The sequence below is a fragment of the Salmo salar genome, chromosome 18 (genome assembly GCF_965601325.2).
Source record: "Salmo salar chromosome 18, fSalSal1, whole genome shotgun sequence".
Taxonomy (NCBI): Eukaryota; Metazoa; Chordata; class Actinopteri; order Salmoniformes; family Salmonidae; genus Salmo; species Salmo salar.
In genome coordinates this window covers 29927183-29953688 of record NC_138308.1, presented here as the reverse complement: position 1 = coordinate 29953688, position 26506 = coordinate 29927183, and the positions used below count along the sequence as shown (strand labels likewise).

The following is a 26506-nucleotide window of genomic DNA, read 5'->3' as shown; positions in this document are numbered from 1 at the left end:
GGGAAACAGGCGTACATCTTCTAAAGGCATCCACCATGCCTCCAGACTGAATTAACTTCCTGTGAGCAGCCACACAACAAATAATGGTAACAAGGGTTATAAACAGAGCCAATCACATTGCTCCATGAATCAATCATTTAGGATCACTCAATTAGGGCAAAAGCATGCAGAGTAATTAAAGGCATTCGTCACACCTGTAACACTTGCTTAAACGTACAATAAGATGAACATATGAATAACATCACATTTAATATAGCATCCCATTTACTGGGACCAAGCTTTTGCTTTATCAGCTTGTACTGTATCTCTGCATATGATCAATGAGTAATGGTTAACACAATGCTTGTAAATGTTGGTGCATGTGTCCTATCTGACTCTCCAACTTTTGTACAACACACATAATGAATGATCAACTGTAAGAAGAGCAGAGGACTAGAGGATTGTCTCTGCAGACAGCATTAGCGGTGGTTGTTGTTACCTTTTTTAGAGGAGTTCTGGCAACTCCGAAGTGGTTTTCAAAATGAAATTCGACAATGTACTCTCAGAAATCAATGGACTTGGGAAATTCCAAATAATGATTGTCCTGATTTAAGCTTCTCTCGCATGACCCTGCCGTGTCACTTCTTACTGAACAACTTCATAGCGGCCGTGCCCTCTCACAACTTTGTCCTCAGCACTCTGGATGCTGGCGGCGTCGTTGGGAATCTGACTCAGGAGCAGACTGACTGTCAGTGTTCCAGTACAGGAAGATGGGACTCCAAGATCCTGTAAGATGTTCCCAGAGTCACTGTTCCACCTCCTGTCCAACTCCAATGACAGTGACCAGTCCCCCTACAGTACAGTCCCCTGTCAGAATGGATGGGCATATGACAACCTTACCTTCATGTCCACTCTGGCTACAGAGGTAAGTCTCACTTACGGCTCTTTTGCTTTAAAGATGGAACATTTTGATCACTTTGTAGCTGTTCTGTTGTACCCAAGAGACCAGTGACACCAGTGTTATTGTTATGATCTCTTTAAAGTGGGACCTTGTTTGCGATAGAAAAGAGATGAACAAAGCGACTGCCAGCAGTTTCTTCATTGGAGTAATGTGTAGGGCTCCTTTATTCGGTTTCTTCAGTGACAGGTATGCACTATACAGAACCCTTACTACTTCACACAAACTCACATATACTAACACTACTGATCCAAAACACACGTTTCCTGTGGAAAATAGCTGCAAGCTTTAAACCATTGGTGTTCAGGTCCTGTGTGGCTCAGTTGATAGAGCATGGCACTTTCAATGCCAGGGTTCTGGGTACGATTCCCACGAGGGACCAGTATGAAAATGTATGCATTCTACTGTAAGTCGCTCTGGATAAGAGTATCTGTTAAATGTACAAATTTTAATTTTCATGCAGAAATGAAATACTCTGATCACTTCTAAAAGTATGTTTAATAGCATGTTGTTGTCTTTCACTTAGCTGCATTGTGTATAGAATTATGGCAACATTTTATGTTATGGTATACTGATTATAATGATACCGGGGTTTATAAGTAGTTTACAATGGTTAGTTAAATAATAATGATTTGTTTATATACATTATATATACTGTACCAGTCAAAAGTTTGGACACCTACTCATTCCAGGCTTTTTCTTTATATCAAAACTATGAAATAACACATATGGAATCATGTAGTAACCAAAACAAAAAAGTGTTACATGTAGCCACCCTTTGCCTTGATGACAGCTTTGCACACTCTAGGCATTCTCTCAACCAGCTTCATGAGGTAATCACCTGGAATGCATTTCAATTAATAGGTGTGCCTTGTTAAAAGTTAATTTGTGGAATTTCTTTCCTTCTTAATGTGTTTGAGTCAATCAGTTGTGTTGTGACAAGGTAGGGTTGGTATACAGAAGATAGCCCAATTTGGCAAAAGACCAAGTCCATATTATGGCAAGAACAGCTCAAATAAGCAAAGAGAAACAACAGTCCATCATTACTTTAAGACGTGAATGTCAGTCAATGTGGAAAATTTCAAGAACGTTGAAAGTTTCTTCAATTGCAGTCACAAAAACCATCAAGTGCTGTGATGAAACTGGCTCTCGTGAGGACCACGGCTCTCGTGAGGACCGCCACAGGAAAGGAAGACCCAGAGTTACCTCTGCTGCAGAGAATAAGTTCATTAGAGTTAACTGCACCTCAGATTGCAGCCCAAATAAATAACAGACACATCTCAACATCAACTGTTCAGAGGAGACTGCGTGAATCAGGTTTTCATGGTCGAATTGCTGCAAAGAAACCACTACCAAAGGACACCAATATTAAGAAGAGACTTGCTTGGGCCAAGAAACACCAGCAATGGACATTAGAATGGTGGAAATCTGTCCTTTGGCTAATGAGTCCAAATTTGAGATTTTTGGTTCCAACCACCGTGTCTTTATGAGAAGCAGAGTAGGTGAACGGATGATCTCTGCATGTGTGGTTCCCACCGTGAAGCATGGAGGAGGAGGTGTGATGGTGTGGCGGTGCTTTGCAGGTGACACAGTCTGTGATTTATTTAGAATTCTAGGCACACTTAACCAGCATGGCTACCACAGCATTCTGCAGCGATATGCCATCCCATCTGGTTTCCGCTTAGTGGGACGATAATTTGTTTTTCAACAGGACAATGACCCAACACACCTCCAGGCTGCGTAAGGGCTATTTGACCAAGATGGAGAGTGATGGAGTGTTACATCAGATGACCTGACCTCCACAATCACCCGACCTCAACCCAATTGAGATGGTTTGGGATGAGATGGACCACAGAGTGAAGGAAAAGCAGCCAACAAGTGTTCAGCATATGTGGGAACTCCTTCAAGACTGTTGGAAAAGCCTTCTTCATGAAGCTGGTTGAGAAAATGCCAAGAGTGTGCAAAGCTGTCATCAGGCAAAGGGGGGCTACTTTGAAAAATCTAAAATCTAAACTATATTTGATTTTTTAAACTGTTTTTTGGTTACAACACGATTCCATATGTGTTATTTCATAGTTCTGATGTCTTCACTATTATTCTACAATGTAGAAAATAGTAAAACTAACGAAAAACCCTTGAATGAGTAGCTGTGTCCAAACTTTTGATTGGTACAGTATATGCATATATTAGATATGTAAAAACACTTAAAGTGTGCCGGTATAATGCTTTATAACTTGTTATAATCACGTATGAGCCTGTAAAATGTCTTATTGTTCTCTGATACGATTTGGCCAGTGGGAAACGCTGATGGTGGCATGCGTACCTGTCAAATATGGTGCTTGCCTTAAACAATGCCTTCTCTACCTCCTATATCATGTTTTGTCTCATGAAATTCTTCACTGGAGGGACATTCTCTGGAATAAGCATAATCTCCATTGTACTCAGTGAGTTAGTGACTGATTGTACTTTGTTTTCTATAGTGTTATACATATTAAAATGTTATACTATATATTATTATAGTATCCCTCGAAAAACAGGCTTTAAACCGCAAGGGAATTGATCTTGGTTAAATTAGGGGTTAAATGAAATAGTTTAAAGTTTTAATGTCGCATGCACAAGTACAATGAAATGCCTTTCTTGCTAACTCAAAACCCAACAATGCAATAATCAGTAACAATGTATTACTAGAAAAAACACACAATAAATAATACAATAAAGTAAGTAAGTAAGTTAGCTTACTATATACAGGAAATATTTAAAAAGTTAGTTCCAATACACTGGGATTTCATACATTATTCATATAAAAAGGTTGATAGCTGATTTAGTGATATATTGCATGACTCTGTGATCTGTTATGTTAATTAATGCTGAAGCTTCTTGGAATATTCAGCTTGTTCTTTCTTCTATTCAGCGTGTTCTTTGTTCTATTCAGCTTGTTCTTTGTTCTATTCAGCGTGTTCTTTCTTCTATTCAGCTTGTTCTTTGTTCTATTCAGCGTGTTCTTTCTTCTATTCAGCTTGTTCTTTGTTCTATTCAGCGTGTTCTTTCTTCTATTCAGCTTGTTCTTTGTTCTATTCAGCTTGTTCTTTGTTCTATTCAGCTTGTTCTTTGTTCTATTCAGCGTGTTCTTTCTTCTATTCAGCGTGTTCTTTGTTCTATTCATCTTGTTCTTTGTTCTATTCAGCGTGTTCTTTGTTCTATTCAGCTTGTTCTTTGTTCTATTCAGCTTGTTCTTTGTTCTATTCAGCTTGTTCTTTGTTCTATTCAGCTTGCTCTTTGATCTATTCATCTTGTTCTTTGTTCTATTCAGCTTGCTCTTTGTTCTATTCAGCTTGTTCTTTGTTCTATTCAGCTTGTTCTTTGTTCTATTCAGCTGGTTCTATTCAGCGTGTTCTTTGTTCTATTCAGCGTGTTCTTTGTTCTATTCAGCGTGTTCTTTGTTCTATTCAGCATGTTATTTGTTCTATTCAGCTGGTTCTATTCAGCTTGTTCTATTCAGCTTGCTCTTTGTTCTATTCATCTTGTTCTTTGTTCTATTCAGCTTGTTCTTTGTTCTATTCAGCTTGCTCTTTGTTCTATTCAGCTTGTTCTTTGATCTATTCAGCTTGTTCTTTGTTCTATTCAGCTTGTTCTTTGATCTATTCAGCTTGTTCTTTGTTCTATTCAGCTTGTTCTTTGATCTATTCAGCTTGTTCTTTGTTCTATTCAGCTTGTTCTTTGTTCTATTCAACTTGTTCTATTCATCTTGTTCTTTGATCTATTCAGCTTGTTCTTTGTTCTATTCAGCTTGCTCTTTGTTCTATTCAACTTGTTCTATTCATCTTGTTCTTTGATCTATTCAGCTTGTTCTTTGTTCTATTCAGCTTGTTCTTTGTTCTATTCAGCTTGCTCTCTGTTCTCTTCAGCTTGCTCTCTGTTCTATTCAGATTGTTCATTCATCTTGCTCTTTGTTCTATTCAGCTTGTTCTTTGTTCTATTCAGCGTCGTTCCCGCTGCTCTCGTTCTATTCAGCTTGTTCTTTGATCTATTCAGCTGGTTCTATTCAGATTGCTCTTTGTTCTATTCAGCTTGTTCTTTGATCTATTCAACATGTTCTTTGTTCTATTCAGCTGGTTCTATTCAGATTGCTCTTTGTTCTATTCAGCATGTGCTATTCGCTGTTCTATTCAGCTGCCCAGCTTGCTATTCAGCTTGCTCTGCTCGCTTGCACGGCTCTGTTCTATTCAGCTTGCTCTTTGTTCTATTCAGCTGTCCGCTTGCTCTTCGCGTTCTATTCAGCGCCGCATTCGCTGCTTTCGTTGCTCGCATTCAGCTTGTTCTTTGATCTATTCAACATGTTCTTTGTTCTATTCAGCTGGTTCTATTCAGATTGCTCTTTGTTCTATTCAGCATGTTATTTGTTCTATTCAGCTGGTTCTATTCAGCTTGTTCTCTTCAGCTTGTTCTATTCAGCTTGCTCTTTGTTCTATTCAGCGTGTTCTTTGTTCTATTCAGCTTGTTCTCTTTGTTCTATTCAGCTTGCTCTTTGTTCTATTCAGCTTGTTCTTTGTTCTATTCAGCTTGTTCTTTGTTCTATTCAGCTTGCTCTTTGTTCTATTCAGCTTGTTCTTTGTTCTATTCAGCTTGTTCTTTGTTCTATTCAGCTTGTTCATTGTTCTATTCAGCTTGTTCTTTGATCTATTCAACATTTTCTTTGTTCTATTCAGCTGGTTCTATTCAGATTGCTCTTTGTTCTATTCAGCATGTTATTTGTTCTATTCAGCTGGTTCTATTCAGCTTGTTCTATTCAGCTTGCTCTTTGTTCTATTCATCTTGTTCTTTGTTCTATTCAGCTTGTTCTTTGTTCTATTCAGCTTGCTCTTTGTTCTATTCAGCTTGTTCTTTGTTCTATTCAGCTTGTTCTTTAATCTATTCAGCTTGTTCTATTCAGATTGCTCTTTGTTCTATTCAGCTTGCTCTTTGTTCTATTCAACTTGTTCTATTCAGCTTGCTCTTTGTTCTATTCAGCTTGTTCTTTGTTCTATTCAGCTTGTTCTATTCAGCTTGCTCTTTGATCTATTCAGCTTGTTCTTTGTTCTATTCAGCTTGCTCTTTGTTCTATTCAGCTTGTTCTATTCATCTTGTTCTTTGTTCTATTCATCTTGTTCTTTGTTCTATTCATCTTGTTCTTTGTTCTATTCAGCTTGCTCTTTGTTCTATTCAGCTTGTTCTTTGTTCTATTCATCTTGTTCTTTGTTCTATTCAGCTTGCTCTTTGTTCTATTCAGGTTGTTCTTTGATCTATTCAGCTTGTTCTTTGATCTATTCATATTGTTCTTTGTTCTATTCAGCGTGTTCTTTGTTCTATTCAGCTTGTTCTTTGATCTATTCAGCTGGTTCTATTCAGATTGCTCTTTGTTCTATTCAGCTTGTTCTTTGATCTATTCAACATGTTCTTTGTTCTATTCAGCTTGTTCTTTGATCTATTCAACATGTTCTTTGTTCTATTCAGATTGCTCTTTGTTCTATTCAGCATGTTATTTGTTCTATTCAGCTGATTCTATTCAGCTTGTTCTCTTCAGCTTGTTCTATTCAGCTTGCTCTTTGTTCTATTCAGCTTGTTCTATTCAGATTGCTCTTTGTTCTATTCAGCTTGTTCTTTGATCTATTCAACATGTTCTTTGTTCTATTCAGCTGGTTCTATTCAGATTGCTCTTTGATCTATTCATCTTGTTCTTTGTTCTATTCAGCTTGTTCTTTGTTCTATTCAGCTTGCTCTTTGTTCTATTCAGCTTGCTCTTTGTTCTATTCAGCTTGTTCTTTGTTCTATTCAGCTTGCTCTTTGTTCTATTCAGCGTGTTCTTTGTTCTATTCAGCTTGTTCTTTGTTCTATTCAGCTTGCTCTTTGTTCTATTCAGCTTGCTCTTTGTTCTATTCAGCTTGCTCTTTGTTCTATTCAGCTTGTTCTTTGTTCTATTCAGCTTGTTCTTTGTTCTATTCAGCTTGCTCTTTGTTCTATTCAGCTTGCTCTTTGTTCTATTCAGCTTGTTCTTTGTTCTATTCAGCTTGTTCTTTGTTCTATTCAGCTTGCTCTTTGTTCTATTCAGCTTGCTCTTTGTTCTATTCAGCTTGTTCTTTGTTCTATTCAGCTTGTTCATTGTTCTATTCAGCTTGTTCTTTGATCTATTCAACATTTTCTTTGTTCTATTCAGCTGGTTCTATTCAGATTGCTCTTTGTTCTATTCAGCATGTTATTTGTTCTATTCAGCTGGTTCTATTCAGCTTGTTCTATTCAGCTTGCTCTTTGTTCTATTCATCTTGTTCTTTGTTCTATTCAGCTTGCTCTTTGTTCTATTCATCTTGTTCTTTGTTCTATTCAGCTTGTTCTTTGTTCTATTCAGCTTGTTCTTTGTTCTATTCAGCTTGCTCTTTGTTCTATTCAGCTTGTTCTTTGTTCTTTTCAGCTTGTTCTTTGATCTATTCAGCTTGTTCTATTCAGATTGCTCTTTGTTCTATTCAGCTTGCTCTTTGTTCTATTCATCTTGTTCTTTGATCTATTCAGCTTGTTCTTTGTTCTATTCAGCTTGCTCTTTGTTCTATTCAACTTGTTCTATTCAGCTTGTTCTTTGTTCTATTCATCTTGTTCTTTGTTCTATTCAGCTTGTTCTTTGTTCTATTCATCTTGTTCTTTGTTCTATTCAGCTTGTTCTTTGTTCTATCCAGCTTGTTCTATTCAGCTTGTTCTTTGATCTATTCAGCTTGTTCTATTCATCTTGTTCTTTGTTCTATTCAGCTTGCTCTTTGTTCTATTCAGCTTGCTCTTTGTTCTATTCAACTTGTTCTATTCATCTTGTTCTTTGTTCTATTCAGCGTGTTCTTTTTTCTATTCATCTTGTTCTTTGTTCTATTCAGCTTGTTCTTTGTTCTATTCATCTTGTTCTTTGATCTATTCAGCTTGCTCTTTGTTCTATCCAGCTTGCTCTTTGTTCTATTCAGCATGTTCTTTGTTCTATTCAGCGTGTTCTTTTTTCTATTCATCTTGTTCTTTGTTCTATTCAGCTTGTTCTTTGTTCTATTCATCTTGTTCTTTGTTCTATTCAGCTTGTTCTTTGTTCTATTCATCTTTTTCTTTGTTCTATTCAGCTTGTTCTTTGTTCTATTCATCTTGTTCTTTGTTCTATTCAGCTTGCTCTTTGTTCTATTCAGCTTGTTCTTTGATCTATTCAGCTTGTTCTTTGATCTATTCAACTTGTTCTTTGATCTATTCAATTTGTTCTTTGTTCTATTCAGCTTGTTCTTTGTTCTCTTCAACTTGCTCTTTGTTCTATTCAGCTTGTTCTTTGTTCTATTCAGCTTGCTCTTTGTTCTATTCAGCTTGCTCTTTGTTCTATTCAACTTGTTCTATTCATCTTGTTCTTTGATCTATTCAGCTTGTTCTTTGTTCTATTCAGCTTGCTCTTTGTTCTATTCAGCTTGTTCTTTGTTCTCTTCAGCTTGTTCTTTGTTCTCTTCAGCTTGTTCTATTCAGCTTGCTCTTTGTTCTATTCAGCTTGTTCTTTGTTCTCTTCAGCTTGTTCTTTGTTCTCTTCAGCTTGTTCTATTCAGCTTGCTCTCTGTTCTATTCAACTTGTTCTATTCATCTTGTTCTTTGATCTATTCAGCTTGTTCTTTGTTCTATTCAGATTGTTCTCTTCAGCTTGTTCTATTCAGCTTGCTCTTTGTTCTATTCAGCTTGTTCTTTGTTCTCTTCAGCTTGTTCTATTCAGCTTGCTCTTTGTTCTATTCAGCTTGTTCTCTTCAGCTTGTTCTATTCAGCTTGCTCTTTGTTCTATTCAGCTTGTTCTTTGATCTATTCAACATGTTCTTTGTTCTATTCAGCTGGTTCTATTCAGCTTGTTCTATTCAGATTGCTCTTTGTTCTATTCAGCATGTTATTTGTTCTATTCAGCTGGTTCTATTCAGCTTGTTCTATTCAGCTTGCTCTTTGTTCTATTCAGCTTGTTCTTTGTTCTATTCAGCTTGTTCTATTCAGCTTGTTCTTTGTTCTATTCAGCTTGTTCTTTGTTCTATTCAGCTTGTTCTTTGATCTATTCAGCTTTGTTCTATTCAGCTTGTTCTTTGATCTATTCAGCTTGTTCTTTGATCTATTCAGCTTGTTCTTTGATCTATTCAGCTTGTTCTTTGATCTATTCAGCTTGTTCTTTGATCTATTCAGCTTTGTTCTATTCAGCTTGTTCTTTGATCTATTCAGCTTGTTTTATTCAGCTTGTTCTTTGATCTATTCAGCTTGTTCTTTGATCTATTCAGATTGTTCTATTCAGCTTGTTCTTTTTTCTATTCATCTTGTTCTTTGATCTATTCAGCTTGTTCTTTGTTCTATTCAGCTTGCTCTTTGTTCTATTCAACTTGTTCTATTCAGCTTGTTCTTTGATCTATTCAGCTTGTTCTTTGTTCTATTCAGCTTGTTCTTTGTTCTATTCAGCTTGCTCTTTGTTCTATTCAGCTTGCTCTTTGTTCTATTCAGCTTGTTCTTTTTTTCTATTCAGCTTGTTCTTTTTTTCTATTCAGCTTGTTCTTTGATCTATTCAGCTTGTTCTTTGTTCTACATTTAAAGGAGCAGCATGTTAAGAAACTCCTAAAATGTCTTAGTACTGCTTCTTACTTTATCCATTGGGCCATCCATTGGGCCATCCATTGTCATTTGACACTAGTTGCTAGTGAAAATGTCACATGTATAACCTGTTACATTTTTTTTCTTAAGTTTGTTATTTTATGTGACCTGTAGGTATGGAGTTGTGTTCACATATTACTGAATCAGCCTGAACATCATTGGGTTTTGCATGAACGTCTACTTCACACAGTTCATATATGTTGCCATGGAGATGCCAGGAAAGATTGCAGTCTATCACTTCTTGAACAAGATTGGCCGAAAACCTGGAAAGGTTGGGACACTGCTTTTGACTGGAGCCTGTGTCTTCATCAACATATTTGCTCCTCAAGGTATTTGTTGGTTCCCAAAATATTTTGTTAGCAAATAATGTATTATTCGACTTTGCAACAATGCGCTACATGTGTTAAGATTTTACTCCACTTCACATTTCTACTTACTTACTTACATACCTTTGAGTTCCTTGTGGAACATACGCCATCGCTGCAGTTTGTTTTTTCTTTCCGCACTTGCATTTTGAGCCCTGTGTGTTATTTGTCAGCTGTTAGCCTTAGATTCAGTAATCCATGTTTTCATATCTTCACTCAGGTACAGTGCATTTGGAAAGTATTCAGACCCCTTCACTATTTCCACATTTTGTTACGTTACAGCCTTATTCTAAAGCCTAAAGTGAACTAAACAATTGTTTTTCCACATCAAACTACACAATACCTCATAATGACAAATGTATAAAAAACAGAAATACCTTATTTACATAATTATTCAGACCCTTTGCTATGAGATTCGAAATTGAGCTCAGGCGCATCCTGTTTCCATTGATCATCCTTGAGATGTTTCTACAACTTGATTAGAGTCCACCTGTGGTAAATTACATTGATTGGACATGATTTGGAAAGGCACACACCTGTCTATATAAGGTCACACAGTTGACAGTGCATGTCAGAGAAAAAACCAAGCCATGAGGTCGAAGGAATTTTCCGTAGAGCTCCGAGACAGGATTGTGTTAAGGCACAGATTTGGGGAAGGGTACCAAAACATTTCTGCCACATTGAAGGTCACCAAGAACACAGTGGCCTCCATCATTCTTAAATGGAAGAAGTTTAGAACCACCAAGACTCTTCCTAGAGCTGTCCGCAGGCAAAACTGAGCAATCGGGGGAGAAGGGCCTTGGTCAGGGAGATGACCATGACACTCTGACAGAGCTCCAGATTTCCTCTGTGGAGATGGGAGAACCTTACAGAAAGACAACCATCTCTGCAGCACTCCACCAATCGGGCCTTTATGGTAGAGTGGCCAGACGGAAGCCACTCCTCAGTAAAAGGCACATGACAGCCCGCTTGGAGTTTGCGAAAAAGCCACCTAAAGACTCTCAAACCATGAGAAACAAGATTATCTGGTCTGATGAAACCAAGATTGAACTCTATGGCCTGAATGCCAAGCGTCACGTCTGGAGAAAACCAGGCACCACTCATCACTTGGTCAAAACCATCCCTACGGTGAAGCATGGTGGTGGCAGCATCATGCTGTGGGAAGGATCAAGAGAAAGATGAATGGAGAAAAGTGCAAAGAGATCCTTTATGAAAACCTGCTCCAGAGCGCTCAGGACCTCAGACTGGGGCGAAGGCTTTAAGCCCACAGCCAAGACAATGCAGGAGTGGCTTTGGGACAAGTCTCGGTATGTCCTTGGGTGGCCCGGCTAGAGCCCGGACTTGAACTCAATATAACATCTGTGAAAAGACCTGAAAATAGCTGTGCAGCGACGCTCCCTAACCAACCTGACAGAGCTTGAGAAGATCTACAGAGAAGAATGGGAGAAACTACCGTTCTACCAAGCTTGTAGCGTCATACCCAAGAAGACTCGAGGCTGTAATTACTGGCAAAGGTGCTTCAACAAAGTACTGAGTAAAGGGTATGAATACTTATTTAAATGTTATATTTCGTTTTTTATTTTTAATACATTTGCAAACATTTAAAAAAACAGTTTTGGCTTTGTCATTATGGGGTATTGTGTGTAGATTAATGAGGGGGGAAAAAAACCCATTTAATCAATTTTAGAATAAGGCTGTAACGTAACAAAATGTAGAAAAAGTGAAGGGGTCTGAATACTTCCGAATGCACTGTATGTGGGTGTTTCGTACCATCATGGGTCTTTTTGGGAAAAGCCTGTCAGAAGCTGTAACATCTGCTTCCAACTCACACTCGTAAACATGTAGATCCCCCTGAATGTGGAATTCTACCTGCCTCCTCCTGTGGTCCTTTACAAATAAACACCTGCTGCACCCTGTGCTTGAAACCAGCTCCCTGTCTCCCCTCGTATTCATTACAGAAGCGTCCTTCACAATAATGTCTCTTTATACCACTGAGCTCTACCCAACAGTAGTTTGGTGAGTGATCAATAAACTACTATATCACATTTGTTCACTTAATGTAGTCCTGTGGTGTATTCAGTGAGGTGAAACGTCATTCACAATGTTGCAGATAGAAATTTAACAAGACAATCAACTCTGTTCTAAAGAATATATTTATATCTGAATGTTTTGTAACGTTGTTTGTTGCCCTCCTGAAACGGACCCCTTTTGGGTTATGACGTTCACAGAAACAGAGACCTAATATCGGGACTTGTTCATTGGGTTGCTCTTTATAGTGGCCTTTTTATACACATATTGTTGACAAGAAGTTTCAAAGTACGTCATGCTGCTACATAATAATGTGTTTTTTTCTCACAGATCTCTCCTCTTGCACCTTAAATAACTTGTTAGTTTGGTCCCTCATGCAGAGCGGCGTTGACTACATCTTGTTTGTGGGTCGACTGGGCGTGTCCATCGCTCCCTCTCGTCGCACTATTGGACAATATTTGGGAGGTCCTTCCTGCTGTAATATATAGCTTGGTGATTGTTGGTACCAGACTAGGTGCTTTGCTCCTCCCAAAAACACTCAATGTTCGCCTGCCAGAGTTCATAGAGGACATAAGGTCACCAAATATAGGAGGAATTGTATTTGCTAACACTGTATAATATAGCCTCCAGCTATATTATTGATTGATTGATTGATGATTTTATTATGATTTATTGATTGATGATTTTACAGCCCATACGGGCTTATAAGACAATGTTCATCAAGTACTTAAATTGTACATTTATGATGCAGTTATATGATGCATTGTAAGACTTGTCGTGAGCCTGGTTACAAGACATTATAAAGGCTCATACATGCTTATAGCAAGATATAAAAAAAATTGACCAAGATGCTTTAAATAAAGGTATTTAATCCAGTATTTCATCAGTATTCATAATTGGACGAAAGGCCATCTAACATCTAATTGCAACTTTTCTCCTTTGCAGAGCGGAACTGGATGGAGAGAGTGCCATTCCACTGAATCACTTCTGATGAAAACAGAAATGGAACAGTTGAAGTTGCATGAATCCACACAGAGGTTCTATTAAATTACAAAGGCATTCTATATGTAATTCTATGTGAATTCATGTCACTCAGAGAAACAGTAGTTTTAAAGCAAGTGCATGAAATATGAACATAGAGCAGAATATCTGTCAGGCGTGTGCGTACTTGTGGTGAAGTCAGGTGCAGGAGAGCAGAGAATTGTGAACAGGCACACACTTTATTTCGGCAGGAGAAAGATTACAGACTGATGCAGCTGCGTCAAAAACCTCCAGCCAACAAGGCAAAGTGTAAAGCGCGCAAAAACAGTCACAAAACATCAAATGTATAACAATACAAACAGGCCTCGTGAAATAACACAGGAAAAAACGCACGCAAGCCTAATGCGTACAAAAACAAGTAACACACAAACAATTTCACACAAAGACATGAGGGGGAACAGAGGAATAAATACATGTAGTGTGATTGGGGAATGAAAACCAGGTGTGCAGGGAACAAGACAAAACAAATAGATAAATGAAAAATGGAGCGGCGATGGCTAGAAAGCTGGTGACGTCGACCGCCGAACGCCGCCCGAACAAGGAGAGGAGCCGACTGTCACGTCCTGAACAGTAAAGGGGTTATTTGTTATTGTAGTTTGGTCAGGACGTGGCAGGGGGTGTTTGTTTAGAGTGTTTCGGGGTTTGTTGGGCTATGTTCTTATGTAAGAGGGGTGTTTGTTTTATGTGTTTCGGGGTTTGTGGTTAATGTTCTATGTTAGTATATTTTTATGTTCGTTCTAGTCTTTCTATTTCTATGTTTAGTTAATGGGGTTGACCTTCAATTGGAAGCAGCTGCTCCTCGTTGCTTCTAATTGAAGGTCCTATTTAAGAGGGGTGTGTTTTCTATGGGATTTTGTGGGTAGTTGTTCCTTGTTTAGTGTTTGTTGCACCTGACAGGACTGTTTTGTTTTGTTCTTTTTTGTATACGTATTTATTTGTTTCTCCTTCTTCAAAATAAAAAGAAGATGAGTATACATATTCCCGCTGCATTTTGGTCCAATCCTTACGACAAGCGTAACACCGACTTCGGCGGAAGTCGTGACAATATCTAGCCAGAAGATAATGGATGGACCAAAGCATAGATGTACTAGGGCCCTACTAACGTAACCAAAACAACTCAAAACAACCAAAAAAAAAACAATATAATAATTTAAGTAACACACTTGACAAAAGTTGTTGTTAACCTGGTTATTACACGGTGAAAGAGCATTGTAAAATTAATTGTAGTCTGTTTTTTTCACACGGTCATCAATTAATCTACTGTTTTGTTCTTCATAAATACTGGTGTTGGTATGTCTTCCTGTGGGGCTTGGCAATAAACCCATGTTCTATAGATCTGTTTCCTCTACTGAGTTACCCTAAGGGTTAGGGTTAGTTCCTTCCTCTTAAACTGCTGTCCCGAGTTGGAACTTGTGTTTTCCATCAGATAAATACCTTTATTGTGGTGGCATGTTCAATTAAACATACTATGGAAAACACTGTGAAGCATTTCAGTATATCTAGCCTTCGTCTCGTTTCAGAATATCTAGCCTTCGTCTCGTTTAGCCTTCATTTCGTTTCAGTATATCTAGCCTTCGTCTCGTTTAGCCTTCGTCTCGTTTCAGTATATCTAGCCTTCGTCTCATTTCAGGATATCTAGCCTTCGTCTATTTTCGCTTTTTTTCTACAAACTTGTGTGGGAACTAGTCTGAGTGCCAGCCTATTGGTACCATCATGCTATCAAGTCCTTGTCACCCACCCATTGTCATGGTACAATGTACGTTTGGCTTGACAATGAGTGATGGAGTTGGCAAGAACACAAACATCACGCCCTATTCTCATTTTGAACTTAGAAATGTTAACATGTTATTGAATTCTAGAAAGTTTGAAATTGTGAAATATTCTTTAGTTGCTCAAGTAACTCCTTTCTGTCAATGTGTCACCAATTAATGTAGATGAAGGCATTCTTCCACAAACAAAAGAGGTTTAAGTGGTTTTGCACTGTCAAAGATTGATCAATTTCACATGGTTTACCTAACAATGAGACAATGGGACCAACAGACAACCTTTAGACTTGGTGAAAGATTATGACATATTTTTTTAGATTCAACGTTGGTGAATGAGAGAGGGATTGCTGTTGATATTACGAGTCTGTGGACAAGAAGTCTGTGTGGACCAAGTGGAAGACGAAGATGAATTTCGAACACCTACTCTCGGTTGTCAATGGATTTGGACGGTTCCAGATGATGATCATTATCATCAGCTTTATTGGTCGATTCACCCTGCCATGTCACTTCCTGCTGAACAACTTCATAGCAGCCATGCCCTCTCACCACTGTGACCTCAGCGCTCTGGATGATGGCAACATCTTTGGGAATCTGACCCAGGAGCAGAGACTGACTGTCAGCGTTCCAGTACAGGAAGATGGAACTCCAAGCTCCTGTAAGATGTTCCCAGAGCCCCAGTTCCAGCTCCTTTCCAACTCCAATGACCGTGACCTAGTTACAGTCCCCTGTCAGAATGGATGGGTATATGACAACAGCACCTTCAAATCCACTCTGGCTACAGAGGTAAGTCTTTCTGTCTCTTTGTCACTAGACTATAGAAGTCAAAAGGTCATGTTGTAGTCATTGAATGTCTCATTGAATGAAAAGCAATGTTGTAGTCATTGAATGTCTCATTAAATGAAAGATCATGTTGTACTCATTGAATGTCATTATTTGACCACTACAGATGTTGCATATAATTTAAGTGTTATCCGTACTTTCAAAGCATATTTTAATATTGTTGCGTTGCTAGCTACTCAATGAAAGTCTTTCACAAAAGGAAAGTAGAGAGGCCGTTCTCATTTATACATTGAAGGAGTTTATTCTTAATTCCACCTCTCTCATCAGTGGGACTTGGTGTGTGACCAGAAAGGGCAAAATAAGGTGACAACAACCATCTTCTTCATAGGAGTGATGTTCGGAGCTATGACCTTTGGAAGCCTGAGTGACAGGTAAGTTAACAGTAATTTATTCATTCACAGACAGTAGATTTTAGAGTCACCTTTATCCTAATCTCTTATGTATAGATGCATGTATCAGAACTGCTATGGTAGTGTCTGTCAACAGACTATGGGATGCTACGATTGTCATTGATCATTTGGACAAATCACGATTTTGCAGGTGTTAGTATGTTTTGTCCCATAGCCTTGTTTCTTTTTGACCATTTGAATAGAATACTGTTGCAGTGAGGTACTTGATGGTTACCCAATAATGGTTTGATATTGATATAAAAACTGCTGCATTTGGACTTTAATATTTTTTAAATCAATCAAATTAAAAGGAATTTTGTATTTGTATTCTCTCTACATAATCTTATTTTATTATCTTTCTAATCGAAAAAGGGGAACTGCCTCACGCTACAGAAACAGGAGATAGGCTCCTGCCCTATGGGCCGTTCTGGCTCGGATAAGGCTATTTAATGTACAGATGTAGGATCTTAATTTGAGCCAGTTTGCTATAGAAAATAATCCTGCAGCAACAGGAAATGTGAATTATTATGTGGATTAGATTTAATGGACATTTTTGTAGGGGTTGAAAAAACAATTGTAAGGGAAAATCAAGTCTGAAAGTGGAAATTACAAATATCAGAAGCCTTTTTATACCTCAAATACACTACAAGTTTTAGATTTCCTGCATTGCAGGAAAGGTCTCCTGCAACATGGTGATGTAATTAAGAGCCTACATCTGTATGTAGATGTTCCTGTTCACCTTCTCTTCACATGATGTCTTTTTTCTCTAGGTTTGGTAGGAAGCCCATGCTCCTGGTGTCCTATATCTCTGGCATGCTGTTTGGTTTTGCCAGTGCTTTCTCCACTTCCTTCATCATGTTCGCTGTGCTCAGGTTCTTCACTGGGTTCGGTATCACCGGCATCGTCATCGTCTCATCAGTACTCAGTGATTATACACATGCACACAGGCTCACACACACACACACACACACACACACACACACACACACACACACACACACACACACACACACACACACACACACACACACACACACACACACACACACACACACACACACACACCCACACACACCCACACTCAAATATGAAGCCCACCCACTAGACAAATACAGATAACCCATGTTGCACCCCAGACACTACCCTCTCCTCATCTGGGTTTGTGTTGTGGTGTTGTCCCATCTCTTCAGGTGTGGAGTGGGTGGACATTGAGCACAGAAAGCTGGTGGGAGTGATTGACAGCCTGTCCTGGACGTTTGGTTACTGCATGATTCCAGCCATAGCCTACTGTGTGACCGACTGGAGACAGCTAACCATAGCGGTCACCTCACCTCTTGCTCTAGCCATACTCACCTGGAGGTTAGAGGGAGAGAGGGTCTGACTGATGGACTGACAAAAAAAGGAATGGACAGTTAACCGTTGCTATGTAATTGTGAATGACATCTTTACCTCCTCCAATAGGTGGATTCCTGAGTCAGCCAGGTGGCTCATAGCCAATGGGAGGTTTGAGAAAGCTAACTTTTATTTGCAACAATGTGCCCAGATGAACCAGAAGGAGGAGTTTGGATTCAAAATTACACCAGAGGTAAGCGAATATCAGGATCGGATCAGGATCAGGAAGTTTAAGCAATATCATAATTCCTTCACCTTTCCTTCTAGCCTAGTCCCATATCTGTTTGTGCTGTCTTGCTAACTCCTATGGTCAGAGTTGGCAAGACAGCACAAACAGATCTGGGACCAGGTTACTTTCCCTCTGAAAGGCTGGGTGTGAATTTTGCCATATTGCTTATACTTATCCAATAGGTTCAGATGTACACGAGTGCCTAGGTGGTAGAGTCTAAGGATTAGGGGTTGATTTGGGATTCAGCAACTGATCCGCCTATATTTTTCTCCCCACCAGACTCTGTCCAGTATCATTGTGACAGAGAGAAAAGACAGAACTCACTCCTACCTGGACTTGGTCAGGACACCAAAGATGAGGAGGCTGGCTCTACTAACAGGCATAGTGTGGTGAGTAACCCCTCTCTCATGATGTCTGTTACAAGTCGCTTTAGTAGATGCATGTTCATCAAGTCTGGCTATACATAGCAATGTAAGAGTAATGTAAGAATTTATTAATGAATTCAAGAAAATATCATGAAATGTCAACTTTTATCTCAACTCAAACTGTCACGACACATGACATCAGTCTACACAGTTTAACAACACCAATAATGCCAACCTGATTTCTCCTACCGAAGGTATGGTGTGGCGTCAACATTTTATGGCATTAGCTTCAACATCACTGGATTTGGACTCAACATCTATCTGACCCAGTTCGTGTACGGTGCCATAGAGCTGCCAGCCAAACTATCAGCATACTACCTTCTGGATAAGGTGGGCAGGAGAAACACAGAAGTGGGATCTTTACTAGGAGCTGGAATCTGTCTCGCTATCAACATCTTCATACCCAGAGGTGAGTGCTTTTTTTTGTTGATTAGGAAGGTGAGCAACTCCGGTCCAGAACTCCGGTCCAGGCAGTATTATCTTTTATAAACTGGGTGGTTTGAGGCCTGAATGCTGATTGGCTGACAGCCGTGGTATACAGTGAGGGAAAAAAGTATTTGATCCTCTGCTGATTTTGTACGTTTGCCCACTGACAAAGAAATGATCAGTCTGTAATTTCAATGGTTGGAATAACAACAAAAATATCCAGAAAAACGCATGTCAAAAAATGTTAAAAATTATAGACTGATCATTTCTTTGTCAGTGGGCAAACGTACAAAATCAGCAGGGGATCAAATACTTTTTTCCCTCGCCGTATCAGACTGTATACCATGGGTATGACAAAACCATTTATTTTTACTGCTCTAATTATGTTGGTAACCAGTTTATAATAGCAATAAAGCACCTCGGTGTTTGTAGTATATGGACATTAAACCACGACTAAGGGTTGTATCCAGGATCTCCATGTTGCATCGTGCTTCAGAACAGACCTTAGCCGTGGTATATTGGCCATATACCCCACCCCCCACCCCCTTATTGCTTAAATATTGGAGTTATCATATAAAAAACTGGGGTTGGCAGCAGGGGCTGCAGTGTGTGCAGGCTTTTGTTTCAGTGCAGCACTAACATACTAACATACTACCTGATTCAACTAATAGCTCAATTGAAGACCATGCTTAGTTGAATCAGGTGTGTAGCTGGGGTGGAACATACCCTGGCACTTACTAGATTACAACTCTACAGGAGTAATCGCAACTCTACAGGAGTAATCGCGACTCTACAGGAGTAATCGCGACTCTACAGGAGTAATCGCAACTCTACAGGAGTAATCGCAACTCTACAGGAGTAATCGCGACTCTACAGGAGTCATCACAACTCTACAAGAAATATCACAACACTACAAGAAATATCACAACACTACAAGAAATATCACGACTCTACAGGAGTTGTCACGACTCTACAGGAGTTGTCACGACTCTACAAGAGTAATCACAACTCTACAAGAGTAATCACAACTTTACAGGAGTATTCACAAATCTACAAGTGTCATCACATCTAGTACTGCTGTGGTCTGTTCCAGTCTGTTTCAGTTATTCATGGACTCATCCTCAAGATTTAAATGAGGTGCGTAACTTTGAGTTAAAGGTCATGTTGTTCCCATCCTCTCTTTCAGACATGTCTGTTTTAAGGACGGTGGTGGCGGTGCTGGGGAAGGGTTGCTCGGCAACATCCTTCACAACCGTTGTGTTGTACAGCTCTGAGCTGTTCCCTACTGTGGTCAGGTAAATGATTCTCCTGTCTACTCTGTCTTTAACAAAGGAATATTTGGTTGGGATGTATAGTGTAGTAGTTGCACTGCGTACTCAAAACCACATACCCCTGGCGATAGGGGTTCCCACCTTGGTCACTTTCCTATCTATGCCCCTTTACTTTCAACTTTGTGATCCAAGATGGCGTAGCAGTCAGACGTCTTTGTCTTTGTCCTGTCATATCTCTTGTATATATCTTTTTATATATTTTTCTTCGCATATCTTTTTAAAATATTTTCCTAAACCTCAACTTCTAAATAATCAAACCACTGCTAGCGGTCATCAGCTAACCTTTAGCTTGGAAAGCTCTCGTCAGTTCGTACAACGTGACTCAAATCAGAGCATAACGGACCTATTTTTCTCTCTCCATATCCCCGGATTCCTACCGCAAACGCTGAACATTTTCATCTGGATCATCGCAACTAGCTAACCGCAATCCCGGGTGACTACTCCTGGCTAGCGTTTCCATCCCGTAGCAAGCACCAATTAGCCTGAAGCTAGCCCGGCTAGGGGTCCTGGGCTACCACTGAAGCCCACTCCTGGGCTACAATATCCGGACCCCTTCTACTGCCGGTACGGGGCACGGAACCCCGCCGATCCTCTACAACTGGAATACCGACATAATCTGCCCGAGGATTCCAACAGGCCCCTTAGGCGCGACGTCCGCAGAAGGCACATTATGCTAACCGCGGCCTGCTAGCTACCTAGAGCTACTTGGAACCCAACTAATCCATGACTGGTCTATCGATGTCACCGCACGAAGAGGCAAAAACAGACTTACCTCCATCGCGACATCCCCCAAAGGCCCTTCTGCTAACTTGCTAGCCCCGGTCTACTAACTGCTAGCTCCCCAGTCTGCTAACTGCTAGCTTGCTTGCCCCGGTCTGCTAACTGCTAGCTTGCTTGCCCAGGTCTGCTAGCTACTTGCTTGCTAACCCAGTCTGCTAACTGCTAGCTTGTTAGCACCGGCCTGCTAACTGTCTGAATCGCCGTGTCCCCAGCCAGCCCAACCACTCACTGGACCCATATGTTCACTTGGCTACGCATGCCTCTCTCTAATATCAATGTGCCTCGTCCATTACTGTCCTGGTTAGTGATTACTGTCTTATTTCACTGTAGAGCCTCTAGCCCTGCTCAATATGCCTTAACCAACCATGTTGTTCCACCTCCTACATATGCAATGACATCACCTGGTTTAAACGTCTCTCGAGACTATATCTCTCTCATCATTACTCAATGCCTAGGTTTACCTCCAATGTACTCACATCCTACCTTACCTTTGTCTGTACACTATGCCTTGAATCTATGCTATCGTTCCCAGAAACCTGCTCCTTTTACTCTCTGTTCCGAACGTGCTAGACGGCAAGTTCGCATAGCCTTTAGCCATACCCTTAACCTACTTCTCCTCTGTGCTTCTGGTGATGTAGAGGTTAATCCAGGACCTGCGATGCCTAGCTCCCCTCCCACTCCCCAGGTGCTCTCATTTGTTGACTTCTGTAACCGTAAAAGCCTTGGTTTCATGCATGTTAACATTAGAAGCCTACTACCTAAGTTTGTTTTACTCACTGCTTTAGCACACTCTGCCAACCTCGATGTCTTAGCTGTGTCTGAATCCTGGCTTAGGAAAACCACCAAAAACCCTGAAATCTCCATCCCTAACTATAACATTTTCCGCCAAGATAGAACTGCCAAAGGGGGCGGTGTTGCAATCTACTGCAAAGATATCCACTATAATTGAGAACTTCAATAAGCATTTCTCTACGGCTGGCCATGCTTTCCACCTGGCTACCCCTACCCCAGTCAACTGCCTGGCACCCTCCACAGCAACCCGCCAAAGCCCCCACCATTTTTCCTTCACCCAAATCCAGATAGCTGATGTTCTGAAAGAGCTGCAAAATCTGGACCCCTACAAATCAGCCGGGCTAGACAATCTGGACCCTCTCCTTCTAAAATGATCTACCGAAATTGTTGCAACCCCTATTACTAACCTGTTCAACCTCGCTTTTGTATCGTCTGAGATTCCCAAAGATTGGAAAGCTGCTGCGGTCATCCCCTCTTCAAAGGGGGTGACAATCTAGATCCAAACTGCTACAGACCTATATCTACCCTACCCTGTCTTTCTAAGGTCCTCGAAAGCCAAGTTAACAAACAGATTACCAACAATTTCCAATCCCACCGTACCTTCTCCGCTATGCAGTCTGATTTCAGAGCTGGTCATAACCACCATCGATAAGAAACATTACTGTGCAGCCGTTTTCATTGACCTGGCCAAGGCTTTCGACTCTGTCAATCACCACATTCTTATTGGCAGACTCGACAGCCTTGGTTTCTCAAATGATTGCCTCGCCTGGTTCACCAACTACTTCTCTGATAGAGTTTAGTGTGTCAAATCGGAGGGCCTGTTGTCCGGACCTCTGGTAGTCTCCATGAGGGTGCCACAGGGTTCAATTCTCGGGCCGACTCTCTTCTCTGTATATATCAATGATGTCACTCTTGCTGCTGGTGATTTCTCTGATCCACCTCTACGCAGACGACACCATTCTGTATACTTCTGGCCCCTCTTTGGACACTGTGTTAACTAACCTCCAGACGAGCTTCAATGCCATACAACTCTCCCTCCGTCGCCTCCAACTGCTCTTAAATGCAAGTAAAACTAAATGCATGCTATTCAATCGATCACTGCCCGCACCTGCCCGCCCGTCCAGCATCACTACTCTGGACGGCTCTGACTTAGAATACGTGGACAACTACAAATACTTGGGTGTCTGGTTAGACTGTAAACTCTCCTTCCAGACTCACATTAAGCATCTCCAATCCAAAATTAAATCTAGAATCGTCTTCCTATATTGCAACAAAGCATCCTTCACTCATGCTGCCAAACATACCCTCGTAAAACTGACCATCCTACCGACCCTCAACTTCGGCGATGTCATCTATAAAATAGCCTCCAACACTCTACTCAACAAATTGGATGCAGTCTATCACAGTGACCTGTACGCTCTCGTTGGTTGGCCCTCGCTTCATACTCGTCGCCAAACCCACTAGCTACAGGTTATCTACAAGTCTCTGCTAGGTAAAGCCCCGCCTTATCTCAGCTCACTGGTCACCATAGCAGCACCCACTCGTAGCACGCGCTCCAGCAGGTACAGTGGGGGGGAAAAAGTATTTGATCCCCTGCTGATTTTGTACATTTGCCCACCGACAAAGAAAGGATCAGTCTATAATTTTAATGGTAGGTTTATTTGAACAGTGAGAGACAGAATAACAACAAAAATATCCAGAAAAACGCATGTCAGAAATGTTATAAATTGATTTGCATTTTAATGAGGGAAATAAGTATTTGACCCCCTCTCAATCAGAAGGATTTCTGGCTCCAAGGTGTCTTTTATACAGGTAATGAGCTGAGATTAGGAGCACACTCTTAAAGGGAGTGCTCCTAACCGCAGCTTGTTACCTGTAAAAAAGACACCTGTCCACAGAAGCAATCAATCAATCAGATTCCAAACTCCCCACCATGGCCAAGACCAAAGAGCTCTCCAAGGATGTCAGGGACAAGATTGTAGACCTACACATGGCTGGAATGGGCTACAAGACCATCGCCAAGCAGCTTGGTGAGAAGGTGACAACATTTGGTGTGATTATTCGCAAGTAGAAGAAACACAAAAGAACTGTCAATATCCCTCGGCCTGGGGCTCCATGCAAGATCTCACTTCGTGGAGTTACAATGATCATGAGAATGGTGAGGAATCAGCTCAGAACTACACGGGAGGATCTTGTCAATGATCTCAAGGCAGCTGGGACCATAGTCACCAAGAAAACAATTGGTGACACACTACGCCGTGAAGGACTGAAATCCTGCAGCGCCCGCAAGGTCCCCCTGCTCAAGAATACATATACATGCCCGCCTGAAGTTTGCCAATGAACATCTGAATGACTCAGAGGACAACTGGTGAAAGTGTTGTGGTCAGATGAGACCAAAATGGATCTCTTTGACATCAACTCAACTCGCCGTGTTTGGAGGAGGAGGAATGCTGCCTATGACCCCCAGAACACCATCTCCACCGTCAAACATGGAGGTGGAAACATTATGCTTTGGGGGTGTTTTTCTGCTAAGGGGACAAAACAACTTCACCGCATCAAAGGGACGATGGACGGGGCCATGTACCATCAAATCTTGGGTGAGAACCTCCTTCCCTCTGCCAGGGCATTGAAAATGGCTCGTGGATGGGTATTCCAGCATGACAATGACCCAAAACACACAGCCAAGGCAACAAAGGAGTGGCTCAAAAAGCAGCACATTAAGGTCCTGGAGTGGCCTAGCCAGTCTCCAGACCTTAATCCCATAGGAAATCTGTGGAGGGAGCTGAAGGTTCGAGTTGCCAAACGTCAGCCTCGACACCTAAATGACTTGGAGAAGATCTGCAAAGAGGAGTGGGACAAAATCCCTCCTGAGATGTGTGCAAACCTGGTGGCCAACTACAAGAAACGTCTGACCTCTGTGATTGCCAACAAGGGTTTTGCCACCAAGTACTAAGTCATGTTTTGCAGAGGGGTCAAATACTTATTTCCCTCATTAAAATGCAAATCATTTTATAACATTTTTGACATAAGTTTTTCTGGATTTTTTGTTGTTATTCTGTCTCTCACTGTTCAAATAAACATACTATTCAAATTATAGATTGATCATTTCTTTGTAAGTGGGCAAACGTACAAAATCAGCAGGGGATCAAATACTTTTTTCCCCCATTGTATATCTCACTGGTCACCCCCAAAGCCAATTCCTCCTTTGGTCGCCTTTCCTTACAGTTCTCTGCTGCCAATGACTGTAACGAACTGCCAAAATCACTGAAGCTGGAGACTCATATCTCCCTCACTAGCTTTAAGTACCAGCTGTCAGAGCAGCTCACAGATCACTGCACCTGTTCATAGCCCATCTGTAAACAGCCCATCTATCTACCTCATCCCCATACTGTATTTATTTATCTTGCTCCTTTGCACCCCAGTATCTCTACTTGCACAGTCATCTTCTGCAGATCTACCATTCCAGTGTTTAATTGCTCTATTGTATTTACTTCGCCACCAGAATTGCCTTAACTCCCTTTTCTTACCTCATTTGCACTCACTGTATATAGACTTTTTTTGTTTTCTTTTTTCTACTGTATTATTGACTATGTGTTGTTTATTCCATGTGTAACTCTGTGTTGTTGTATGTGTCGAATTGCTATGCTTTATCTTGGCCAGGTCGCAGTTGCAAATGAGAACTTGTTCTCAACTAGCCTACCTGGTTAAATAAAGTTGAAAATAAAAAATAAAATAAAAACTTTCCTGTGGAAATGTCATTAAGAATGGAAAAAAAACAGAAAGAGATCAGCTTCAGGAGATTGGGATTCTGATTTAAAGTGTAACTAAAGACAGGTCAAAACATGTGTTCTGTGTCTTTCTCTCTATCTCTCAGGCAGAACGGCATGGGCTACAACTCATCCATGGGTCGTCTGGGAGTGTCTCTGGCCCCTCTGATACTGCTGCTGGACGAGGTGTGGAGGGACCTTCCACAGGTCCTCCTCTGCTCCATAGCCCTGCTGGCTAGCCTCGTGGCCAGGATGCTGCCGGAGACACGGGACCGCTGTCTACCAGAGACCATCCAGGACGTCGAGGACGGGCAGACAGGGTACAATATAGACTCTGATAGCCTCTGTGATACAGACACTTATGGTTGGATGCAATAGAGCACATTATAGAGCAGCGCACTTGACCGCTGACAATGTGCCTTATAAAGGCCCAATACGCAGAAATTGTTCCGCCATTGCGTGGTTGCTAAAATTCTAAAATATTGTCCTATAATTTCAGTTTATGTGACATAACAAGCAATGTAGAGAATCATTGTACAATCTAAACCGCTGTGAAATATACTGTATTTTCAATAACCCAAAATATAGTATTTTCTACATTTTAAAGCTGGTGTACGAAACCTAAAGTAAAGGACGCAAAAACTAAACTTAAGGGAAGCATAAACAATTGTGCACATAGAACGTATCTACCACTTATCAGACTTGCTTTCAATGAGAATGACAGGTTTTTAACTTACATTTTTAAGTGAATTTGGTTGGGTTGCACACAGTGCTTCATATTGCGCATTTTAAAGGCATTTTCCCCAACGTTTGGGGAGATCACATTCATGGTAAACCCTTCGCATGTCGGCTCAAGCGTAAATTACCTTTAAAAGCCTGTTGTCATGCGCTGCGTTATAGCCTACCTTGGATTGAATGCCAGCCTTAGGCCCAGAACAAGGGACTTGATCTCCATATCAAATCATTTCAGGGTAACAATAAAGTTGCTTAGTATAGATATCAGTCAAAATGGTGAATTTGTTTCTTTCTAAACATGATTATTGTTAATTATGAATGTCATAGTAAATGCTTTATCAATGATTTGTATCTATTTCTTTAATGTACCATTCTAGGAAAAGTTTGGCTGGATCCCAAGTTGTGGAAACGACAGATATTCCTCTCAAATCAAAGGACAATGATGAGGTGGAAAATGGATACTAAGATTCTTTCTGCATATATTTTTGATATGCCCAAATGTGCACCCTGTGGAATGCTTTTGACACCTTGTAGAGTCCATGCCCGATGAATTCAGGCTGTTCTGAGGGCAAAAGGGGTGTAACTCAATATTAGGAAGGTGTTCTTTAATGTTT

The 26506-nt window shown here is 40.5% G+C and overlaps 1 protein-coding gene and 1 pseudogene across 1 annotated transcript; both read left to right on the top strand.

Annotated features, from left to right (window-relative positions):
• Nucleotides 1-423: 423 nt before the first annotated feature.
• LOC106577226 (solute carrier family 22 member 7-like) lies at nucleotides 424-14270 on the top strand (annotated as a pseudogene).
• Nucleotides 14271-15032: 762 nt separating this feature from the next.
• LOC106577201 (solute carrier family 22 member 7) lies at nucleotides 15033-26417 on the top strand. Its single transcript, XM_014155092.3, has 10 exons — nucleotides 15033-15569; nucleotides 15894-15997; nucleotides 16786-16940; nucleotides 17206-17374; nucleotides 17477-17600; nucleotides 17916-18025; nucleotides 18256-18470; nucleotides 19674-19782; nucleotides 25265-25477; nucleotides 26270-26417. The coding sequence occupies exons 1-10, from the start codon at nucleotides 15192-15194 to the stop codon at nucleotides 26355-26357; spliced, it is 1665 nt and encodes a 554-aa protein (XP_014010567.1). The 5' UTR covers nucleotides 15033-15191; the 3' UTR covers nucleotides 26358-26417.
• Nucleotides 26418-26506: the final 89 nt, after the last annotated feature.

Coding starts and splice junctions, on each gene's coding strand:
- LOC106577201 (XM_014155092.3), top strand. CDS start 15,192: ATGAATTTCGAACACCTACTCTCGGTTGTCAATGGATTTGGACGGTTC. Junction 16,941..17,205: donor CATCGTCTCATCAGTACTCA/GTGATTATACAC, acceptor CCATCTCTTCAG/GTGTGGAGTGGGTGGACATT. Junction 17,601..17,915: donor GATTCAAAATTACACCAGAG/GTAAGCGAATAT, acceptor TCTCCCCACCAG/ACTCTGTCCAGTATCATTGT.